The sequence below is a fragment of the Mollisia scopiformis genome, assembly GCF_001500285.1.
Source record: "Mollisia scopiformis unplaced genomic scaffold LY89scaffold_20, whole genome shotgun sequence".
NCBI lineage: Eukaryota > Fungi > Ascomycota > Leotiomycetes > Helotiales > Mollisiaceae > Mollisia > Mollisia scopiformis.
In genome coordinates, this window is record NW_017263600.1 from 675,843 (window position 1) to 686,488 (window position 10,646).

At 47.0% G+C, this 10,646-nt stretch overlaps 3 protein-coding genes across 3 annotated transcripts; all 3 read right to left on the reverse strand.

The window, feature by feature from the left end:
• Window positions 1-2,275, reverse strand: LY89DRAFT_756113 (amino acid transporter-like protein; the record flags this gene model as incomplete). The annotated part of the gene is made up of 7 exons (XM_018221363.1): window positions 1-836; window positions 986-1,087; window positions 1,140-1,233; window positions 1,282-1,465; window positions 1,516-1,591; window positions 1,649-1,965; window positions 2,025-2,275. The coding sequence occupies 7 exons, from the start codon at window positions 2,273-2,275 to the stop codon at window positions 118-120; spliced, it is 1,743 nt and encodes a 580-aa protein (XP_018067267.1). The 3' UTR covers window positions 1-117.
• A 717-nt stretch (window positions 2,276-2,992) lies between these two features.
• On the reverse strand, window positions 2,993-4,312 carry LY89DRAFT_699490 (uncharacterized protein; the record flags this gene model as incomplete). The annotated part of the gene is made up of 5 exons (XM_018217058.1): window positions 2,993-3,077; window positions 3,143-3,510; window positions 3,667-4,011; window positions 4,063-4,124; window positions 4,309-4,312. 5 exons carry the CDS (start codon window positions 4,310-4,312, stop codon window positions 2,993-2,995), a joined length of 864 nt encoding a protein of 287 aa, XP_018067268.1.
• A 728-nt stretch (window positions 4,313-5,040) lies between these two features.
• Window positions 5,041-6,594, reverse strand: LY89DRAFT_673020 (uncharacterized protein; the record flags this gene model as incomplete). The annotated part of the gene is made up of 3 exons (XM_018213325.1): window positions 5,041-6,074; window positions 6,148-6,435; window positions 6,537-6,594. The coding sequence occupies 3 exons, from the start codon at window positions 6,592-6,594 to the stop codon at window positions 5,041-5,043; spliced, it is 1,380 nt and encodes a 459-aa protein (XP_018067269.1).
• Window positions 6,595-10,646: the final 4,052 nt, after the last annotated feature.

Sequence of the window (10,646 nt, forward strand, 5' to 3'; positions counted from 1 at the left end):
GTCGCAATCAACATCGTCTTCTACTTGAACATTTACCTCAACCTTGACAATATTAAATTAATTACTCTCACCTAGGCCCTATCTCATCTTTCGTTGTTGAAACCCACCGAACAAAGTTCAATCATCTTTCTTCTCATGGCCAAAATTCGAGTTATCAGCAGGCAGTTTTCCAAATGACGAGACCCCCAGCTTTTGCCCCAGAACGTCATGCTCCGCATCCCAAAGCTCCAATTCAGCGACCGGAACCTTGACCAATCGATGCGTCTTCGCATTCTCATCCTCCAGCACTATCAATTCCTGGCGAATCCGATAGCCCCCAAAATGCGGCAGGATATATATCCAGAAAGCGTAGTAGATCGCGCAAATGAGAAGAATTCCAAGTCCAACGACACAATACGTAGCATACCAAAAAGTAACATCTCCTCCATCCCTCCCGCCAGGTGGGGGATACCACGGCATAACCAGGATGAAGACATTCACCGCCAGCGAGAAGAAGATAGCAGCATACCAAGCGCGGAATTCTGTCTTCGGTAGATTCAACCTCGAGCGTCGACGTCTAATAAGTAGTAAACCGAAGGTTGTAGCGAAAAAGAAGACGTTCGCAGGGTAAGACTGCAGGTCCACAATGAAATTGAAAGCGTCGCCAGCAGGAGGAGCGAGGATCATCAAGACGGTCAAGCTCCATTTTAATGCATATGCAGCGAGGGGCGTCCCGAATGGACGGGTAGAGGCCCAGACTCTTGGATAGGGTAGGACGCCTTGACGACCGCAATCTCGGATTATTCTGGAGGATCCGATGATGACTGAGATGATGTTTCCGAAGGCGCTGAGGGCGACTATTGTGAAGTTAGTATGTGTACCTAAGTTCATCGCAGAGCTGAGCGTGTATGAAAAAAAGGAATAATTTTATGTTTGTCAATTCCCCTGACTACCTCAGCGCACAGCGCACAGCGTGAGTAAGAAGTAAGAGCTTGTTTCAACTTACTGAGAAAGTTAAGAGCACGGGACGCGCGGCTAGATCCAAATACGGCGCTGAAGAAGAGGGAGGCAGCCAGTTGAGAGGACTTTTTGAGGGACGCTTCGGGTACTATTCGAACATCAGACTGGAGTTCTCTGAATGTTTATAGGGAAAGACATACCAGCTGCAAAATAAGCGATATTACAAAGGATGTACAGAGTCGCAACCACAAGAAGTGATGCAGGAGCTGTCTTTTTCAAGGTCTTGATTGGATTCTGGCCAATCATCGGCATGCGGTACATCATATGAGAGAATTACGATACCTTGACTTCATTGACCACATTGAAAGCATTGGTATATCCAGCATACGCAAAATTAATTTTGACAAGCGCATTCGCTAAGCCGTAACCATTGGCAGTAGTACCGGCAAATGAATCTTCAAAGTTGGCGCGGGGATGCTTCACTCTTGAATGACCTCCTAGAACCACGAGTCCTGTGATACTTATACTGAACGAAGTGTTAGTGTTGCGACGGTCAACAGCCACTTTGTTTCTTACAAGATCAAAGTGAGGACTTTGATGATTCCGACGGTGTTTGAGATTCTGAGCGAGATCTTCGTACTGAAGATAACCACTAAAATTCCAGTTAGACGTTATTCCTGTACGATAGAACAGCGAAGAAAAAGCTTACAAAGTATGATAAAAGTCATGCATGCAACAGCAAGCCCCTTCTGCTCCCATGCAGTAGGCGTGTGTCCGGCAGTAGCATAAAGATACTCCGCCATCACAATAGCATTGCTGCTACTGAACGATAGAAGCACAGACTGGACTGCAAATGCAGTTGGTACCAAGTACTTTGGACGAGGATACGCTTGCTCGAGATAGACAACCTCTGCACCCGATCGATTGGGAAAGTAGCTTGCCAACTCCACATAGACTGCCAATTGAGACCCCGCAATCAGAAGTCCAAGTGCCAGAATAGCATATTCAGACCAACGGAGCCCACACCTTTCAAAGTACTAGCAGCTATGACACGATCAGTACCGACTCTGCATGATGAGATTTACATACGCGTTGAAAATACCCCAGTCCCAATCATCTGACCGATATTAAGGAATATCGTAGTAAACCAAGTGACCTGGAGCCCAAGAGGAGAGACATTCTCCACCGGAGCACCCGAAGCTTCCTGATACGACGGTTTCGACTCATTCCCGCCATATTCGTGCACGAATTCTAAGGATCCGTCGACCTTGACATCGTTGGAGCTCGTCTCGCCCGAGAAGGATACCTGAACCTCTTTAGAATTTTGCTCTGCCATATTGTAGTCGGGGCAATTATCATGTCTGCTTACTTTCGGGGTCTGATGCGGACTTTATCCAGAATTGTTGGGGCTCTGTGGGTTACCATTTGCCGTTCGTCACTTGTGGCAATGATTGCAGCATCTATCTTGGGCGATTGACCTTCCAGATTCGATGCCAGGGTGGGATCTTTTGTGTCTATGGCTCAACTTTAATTCGTAGATATGCTTGTGCAGATCAGTTGTGTGCAATGCGGGCATCGAATGCCGTGATTTCATACTTTTATATCGTTATTTTTGGTCACGTGTCGGCCATTTGACTTGACGAAAGCACCACTGACAACAAGCTTCCATGTCGATATGGTAGTGTAATATGATGCGAGCTGCACGAGTCCTTACATATGGAGTGTTGGAGTGATGATGGTCGGGGTCGGCCGCTCAAGCTCGAGCTCGTCGAAGAAGCACAAGGAGATTCAACCAGCTAATGGTCATAATGTTAGAGCCCGCCTCCGTGGTATTGGTGTTGTGCTAATACTGGCGTGGTAACGGGTGCAAGGTTTGAGGGATGGAATGGGGACCATTAGGAGGAGACAATGTACTTGAAACCCGGGCTTTGACGGGTACCGACAGGAGGATGCTGAAAAAAAGGAAGTCTCGACTCTCCCCAGAGAGCGCACTTACTAGTCACCATCACTCCACCTTCCTCGGTCAGTTACTGGGATCATGACCGTATTTTAGTTACATAACAGGTATATTCACACAAACCATTTCATCCGCATACGCTTTATACCTACTCATCAAATCAGTATCCGTCAGCCCATGCCTCTCATGCGCCATATACTGATTATTAAACGCAAAATGAACCACCAGCCCAGTGCCATCAATAACCACATGCCCTTCAACTCAGCTAGTCTGATCTCGGTGAGGAAAGCCTCATCGTCTGAAAACGGAAAAGGGAAAGCATCCATGATATCTTTACCACGGATGGCAAAGAAGTTGATAGAGAGCCGCGTGTACGAGTAGTCCCACGTATCAAACTCATATCGCCAGGTATCGCCCTTTTCGAGGTGGTGGAGAAAAGAGTAATGTGATTGTGCTGCTGCGGCCCAATTTCCGAGTGAGGGTCCGAAGGCGTCGTAAGTGAAGGTTGAGACGGGAGAATCTTCAATGTTGTAGGGAGATCCTGGAGGGACGCGTGCTGGGAGCCAGCGATGACCGGCATATGGTGCTGGAGTCGAGCCGTCTTTGTTGAAGTCCTTAGGGCCTGTCGCAGGTCCTTCATAGTTGGGGAGTTCTGAGGCTCGCCAAGAGGATTGAGGAGGGAATTTAGGTTTCGTCATTTACTGTATAAGTTAGAGCCTGCTCAGGAGAACAAGTTGTGGTTCACGTACAGGCTAGTATGGCTGATGAACGCTTATGTGGTAGTGCACCCATGATAACGAAGGGTTGTTTAGCACGTTCGCTGAAACAGCAAAATATTGTGGATTGTCGAGAAGGCGTGTGACGACAGCGGAAATGGTCTTGTTCTCGATGAACACCACATCGTCATCTATCTTGATATAGACTGCCTTCGGGTCCTTAACTGGCTCCCAATTTGCCGTGTACCATCCGTCGCTGTAAGTCTGCGTCTGTATATGCTTCGAATATCTGGGGCTTGTTTTCAGAAGGTCCTCCAAGTATGCTAAGTCCTCCTCGTTATCTGTGTGGACTGTGAATATGACCTGATCCAGAAGCCCTCCGTTGTCCTTCAAATTTCTCTGCGTTTCCCGTCAATATGCTGTGCAAAATATGGCGATTGGGATGACTACCTTGAGATAGCAATCCAAAACCTTCACCATTTCTCTCCGGCCGAAGAAAACGAGACCAATCACTTTGACATCGTGTGGAATGTTGACGTTGGAAGAGACGGAGTAGTGGGGATCATGTCGCCCTTTATCTTTCACTTCAGGTCCAATTCGAGATCCGCCATAGCCAGTCGAGACTCTGGAATCTCTGAGAAGATTGCGTAAGGGGCCAAAGAGATTGTGGTAAGAGTCCAGTTCAAATAGAACTACGCATAGCAGGACGGCAATCAGATAAGTATATGCCGAACGAAATGGCAACCAATGAGGCGCCATTCAAACTTTATACATAGATGCGCGCAGAGCGACTGGAATGTTGCTTGATATCTCGAATATTTCGTCAATCTTGCATACTTGACAATATGAAGTTTGAAGAATTCAAGAATAACAAAAGTGAGACTTTGTCTCAAGCATATCTTTCCGACGCCACTGCTTCTTTGAGACAGCAATATCTCGACCAATTCGGTCTACATCTTTAGACGAAGTATCGTAAGCTGATAGTGATGCCACTTATAATCGGATACGAGTAGTTGATGTAACCCGAATGACTTTTTCCTGTCGCTTGCCAGTCATGATTGGAGAAGACCAACATTGTGGCTGAAAGGCTTAGCGCCCCTGATCTTAAACGAACATCGTGAGGTATGTCAGGGGCAACTCACCCCGCATGCAGCAGATGAACCCCTATGTTGATGGAGTCGCAGTCCAAGCGAATAGGTCACATGTTGGCAATCTCCGAACCCTCGCAGTTTGAGAAAGTATTCGCAGTCTTTGGCTCGGTGCATTAAGTAATTGCCTCTGTTGGGACTTTCGCATTGCTGATGGGACGGCTCGAACGGCGAATCAAGTGTTGGGTTGGAGAAACGTGTATATTCCTGTGGATGTTGTAATTGTGGCGCAAATGTCCCGCATGGAATTTCAGAGTTGGAATCCTTTCAAGAGTATTCGTCAAGCTGGTAAATTACCAACTCGTACATCTTTCCCGGGATATTTCGTGAAAGGGACGAAGCCCTTCAATTCGGGATATCGGCTCTGAAATGGCTCATCCAAAGTCCAGTTCTTTAAGTCCCTCGCATGATCCCAGAACGCTTTACTAGCCGCAATACCACCATGTTTCCGACTCAAGGCAGCCTCCAGTCCATGTGGCCAGTTGACGTTGATGCTCGCCACGAAAAGAAACTGGAATTCTTCTGTATCATATTTCTCTTGGTTCGCAATGATTACATCTCTCAACGTCGGGGTTCCCACTGCAATGATCCAAATAGGGTGAGGCGTGGTGCGCTGGGAGAGCAATGGAAGCAACCATGAGGGTAAGTTGTGATACGTTTCGTAGGATTGCATTATAAGCCACTGATATATAGGATATATGACTAGAAAGGCACCCAGCTTGTCCACAAACGTACGGTACGTGATCTTGTTCAGCAGATCGGAGATAACTCGCGCAACTGTATGAACAGTTGCAGACTGCTCTGGTGCAACTAGCGCGGTCATGCTGGGGTTTCGTGGACCGGCGAGCTCTATGCTATGAATGCCCTTCTTGGAAAGTGCTCGCTGATGCTGGACCATACCGTATAGAATCTTATCAATGGGAGTAGATGGGCTTCTTAAGGCAGGAGGAATTTCCCACTCGTGTAGGCAAGGCTGCCTCATGAAATAAGTTGCAGGCCTCTGCTTCCTGTCCGGTGAAGTGATCAATGGCGTTGATCTAAGTTCGACTGTGTCGACATCATTTATTGAAACTCTGCGTTGTACTTGCGCCGATGGTCGTAAACTAAGGTGGGGTCTATCATCAGTTGCAACGGTAGTAGGCCATATCGAACCACTCGAGGAGTCTTGGATCAAAGCAGAGCCTATACTCGTCGACTGGTCTGGTTCCGATTTACTAACTGCTGGTAGATAGGGTTTTGGTGTTGACACTGAAGACTTGACAGCTTGGGAATCGCGGAAGCTCGGTCTTGGTGTAGGATTTGGGACCACCGTTACTACATATTTGACCATATTAGCCAAGTATCCCAGAACAGAGTGTGGAGGTATGGGGCTCTGAACGTCACGTACAACTAGACTGGCTGGGTTCGGTCAACTCAATCCCAAGCTCTGCTTTTCTTTTGTCCAGGACTGCTCTAAGGCGTTTCAGCTCCTCCTCTAACTCTATACCCCTTTGTTTGGCTGCTTGAAGCTCTGCTTTGTCAGGGGCATTCCGCAATAGCTCTTTGTACCGAGCCTCCAATTGTTCAACACGTTCTCGTCTCTTCTGCCGGAACACACGCTGGCAGGCTCGATCGGTTGCCCGCTTTCGAGCGATTTGCTCTGCACTCAATGCAGCAATGCTTCGGGGCCCAGAACCTGTATTTCATTGCTCAGAAACCGTTCTGTCAGCTCGGGAGTGTATTCAGGAGTGGTATTTGAGCATCGACATCTCTTTGCCTATTCTCCTAGATGCTTACTGCTTGGTTTTCGGCCAGCCTTCCCTGCTGACCCTTTATCTATCGCTTCTACGTCCATCAGTTCAGCAAAGTCAAACCAGGAGATGTACCGCGAAGCGACATGAATGATTATTGACGGCTTGATGTTGATGTTGAGATTGATAGTACGGATAACATAATGCGAGCTTAATATATCCCGAAGCTTCCAGGTTTGTACCCGGATCCGGGAACGCACACTAAAATAAACTTTATCCAGTCTCCGGTCTCTTATCCACCGCGATCAGGCGCCAGTGCTTCTTTTCGCGCTTTGCCATTTAAGTTGCGAACGGACCTCTTCCTCCTCTTCCAACCACGGCTCGGTGCAGCCTACAAAGACGGCAGATGGCGAACCCGGGCAAAAGCTTTGTCAACTAATATTTAAATTCTCTTTCTATTGAGGAAGCACATCATGAGTTAATTATCAACAGCCAAATTGAGAAAGATGTCGTAAGTTGCGAGGAGGACCAGAATGTTTTATGTCTCACCTCGGTTGACCTGTACGCAGCCCCGAGTACATTTAAAGTTTTGATAGTCGTCCTAGCCAAAGCCGAATACCCGGATCGTGTTTCAGGGGTATACGAATTCGATCAATGGCAACCAATCAAAGCACTTCAGCTTTCTACTTTTAACTTGATAGTAGTTGAATTAAGTGGGTCTTACCATCGGCCTGATTTGCCTACGATCATTTGCGCCACACGGCACAAGGGTCTCTCAATCCCGCTTCTCTTAAGATGTCTTTGTATTACATGATCGACTTCAGCTTGGAATATCAGTCAAAGTGCCATGCGAATCATGGTTAAACTGGATTGCGTGAAACTTTACAGTGAAAACTATTGACCACCCCCTGAGTCAAAATCCTCCAGCTTGGTTTAGATATTTAAATTTGCCGCTGATATTGACAAGGGGAGCAAACTCATACCAGAAAATTTTCTACTAATTTCTTTCACAAGTACAGATTCATGTCTCTGTTTAAGTAATCCATTTCAAAATCGAACCTTCCGAAGTACAATCATATGTTTGTTTGGAAGAAGCCAAGGACTAAGAGTTGGAAGTCGTTTTGAAGAGGATGCCGACGATTGGGATCATTCTTGGTCTCATTCCATATCCAGAATGGAACGCCTCGCAAAGTCCAGCCTCGCAAAGTCCAAGTAGTGACCTTTCCCAGAGCACGCCAAGCACTGCTTGTATCAGAAGCAGAGTTCTGCCAAAAGTGAAGTATTGAAATTGCTATCTTGCTTCTCTGTGAGTCTTTAGCAGAGTTCTTTTCTCTGGGGAGATGATGAGATCCAGATGCTGTATCATAGCCAGAGACATGAATGCGGACCTTAGCACTTGATCTCCCTCGACTCTTTACTGTCCTTGCATGTGAATTTGCTGAGTAGTGTGTCGTTCCGCAGATATGCGTTTCTCTACTCCGCATACACATTCCTAGCTTCGTGTGACAAACCAGAAGACAGCAAAGCTGATTTGAGACACAGCATGCGAATGTGCATGTGAGCTCAGTGCGTATGCGGATTAGATCACAGCTCAAGATTCTTAGCAAAGTTGTTTGATATCTTGACCAGGTAAGAGCTGTTTGGTGACGCTTGATCACGGGTGAATTCAAAGATGAAAACTCGTACGATAGTTGGTAGTACAAAATTTCCAGGCCCAATAGTGAAAGTCTATAATTTGCTCATATTTGTCAGTGGTTTAGCGAATGTACGGTGGATTAAACCATTTATGCAGCCACCGTCGCCCACCGATCTAAATCTGTGGTAACTGTTTCTCGATGACTTCCCTGCATATGCGGCCCGTTCCGAAAATGATTGATCGGCCACGGGACCAGAGTGTTCAAGAAAGTGAATGTTTCAGGTGTTTTTTCACAGGCTATTTGTGCAGACCTGGTGGGTCTTGGGCAGAAGTCTGAACATGCTGTTCCTCTCAGACAACACCTCCATACGTGACATTCTGAATTCATTTTAACTTACTCAAACTGGCACATTTCATGGTAGAATGCAGCATTTGTATGGTCTTTGAGATCCATCTGCAAGGGATTGATGGGCAAATATTTCGAGTAGACCTTGCTCTGCCCTCGGCTAAGCTGTGCTGGCCTTTTTGCAGGCTGACACTGGCCAGAAAGTACGAGACCCGCTATTCCCTTGCGCATTGCTAGAGACCCTATCTCCTTGATCTCAAATTACTGGATTTGTGTTGGATCTTTGAAGCTGTCATGAGCTGATGTGGTGGCGCTAGACAACCATCACTGGTTGCTGAATTCGACACGAAATGGTCTCAGCTGCAAGTACAGGTCATGTTTACTCAAGACAAAGGTTCAAAGGTGGTCTTCGATGATTCTCTTGCGGTGGATAGTCTGATATTCCCACAGTGCGCTGCAACTGCATCTACCTAGACCATGTTGCCAGCAGCATAATGGAGGTATCGGGTGACAGCACATGAAAATGCATCGCATCTACAGATGCATGAGTTCGATCTCAAGCGGGAGAATAGACCCCAAATAGGAGAAGCAATGCAAAAGAAATGGTATAAACATGAATGCTTCCTACCAAAAAAGACCATCACACATCAGATCACAATCTTTCCTCCAAGCAAACAAGTCTAAACAAGATGGTGCTCTCACACGTTGCTCAGTCCGTTCGGGACAAATTCAAGAAGGAGACACCTTACCCCTTGACAGATTTCAAGGACATGGTTAAGTTCTTCGAGGACATGCAGGTTGAGTACAAACCCGTCCTCACTGGCCAAGATGGCCTTGCGCACTGGGTTTGACCGAATCTTATGTTTGGAATCAGCATAGATACTCACTAGCCTCTCAACAGACCCATGAAAACCCAGCTACCGGGTACACCAAGGAAGAAGGCAAGGTCAAAGACTACATCTGCAAGTTTCTCGAGGAGAGAAAAGTGGAATTCGAAGCTATGGGGGTGGACGACCTTTGCTTCATAATCGAAAATCCTCTCCCCATGAGCGACGATGCTGTACCGCTTCCCACATCTTTTCGGTTGACCATTGGTGTATTCAGTATCATAAAAGCGGAGCCACCCCCTCCTGTCATCTTCAATGCAGAGTACGATTGCTTGAACCTCGGAGACGGAAATGTACACGCTTGCGGCCACAATCTGATTGCTACAGGCTCTATTGGGGCTGCCCTCTTTGCTGCGCGGTACTTGATATCCATCAGTAAGTCTATAATAGTGTCCCAAGTGGGCAAAAGCATCGTTGCATAAGCTAATACTCCCAAAGATCAGACTAATTGGCAAGTCCAGGTAATCAGCACGCCCTCGGGAGAGAAGACAGGTGCAAAGGTTGCCATTGCCGCTGACTGCAAGTATGACGGTGCGCTTGCCTGTATGATGTGTCATCCTGCTTCTTGTCCTGTTACGCTAGGGAGCCCTGAGGTCTGTGATGGAGTCGTTGAAGCGAGTGCTTTAGCCAGTACGCAGTTAACTACTATCTTCCATGGCTGGCCAGCACACTCGGGCCTGTCGCCCTAGATGGGACGGAATGCCAACGATGGCGCTGTCATTGCCTACAATGCCATTTCTGTCATGTGTCAACAGACTGAGCCAGCATCTCGCATGAATCCGATCATCGATTGCCGAAGCCCACATAATGTCATTCCCGAGTTCGCTAAGCTCACTGTCGGTCTTCGAGCAGTGTCTGAAGTCAAACTCACTGAGCTTGTCGACAAGGTCAGAAACTGTATCAATTATGCCTCCGATGCAACATTTTGCAACCTTGAGAGACCTCCTCCAACCGAAGAGACCACCTTTGTTGACGAGGTGAAGAAGTTTTTGAAGAAACAGAAGGAGAAGCATTTCCCACCCAAAGACAACGGGCTTATCTCAGGGTGAGTATTGCCTGAACCTACTTACGAACATGGGGACAAAAGTCCGTGCGTTCAGGGCATCAGAATCATGAATTTTATTAATTAATTAGCTGTAGACCAGCCACATCGCTTAATTAAGTTGTGTACCCAGAAGTCCTGCTGCTCAATAAGCCCATTGATCCATTCCTGAGGAATTTTGTCCCATTCTTCTAATACTGCTACAACCATTTGAACCTCAGTTGTTGGCTGCCTTAGGCGCCTAT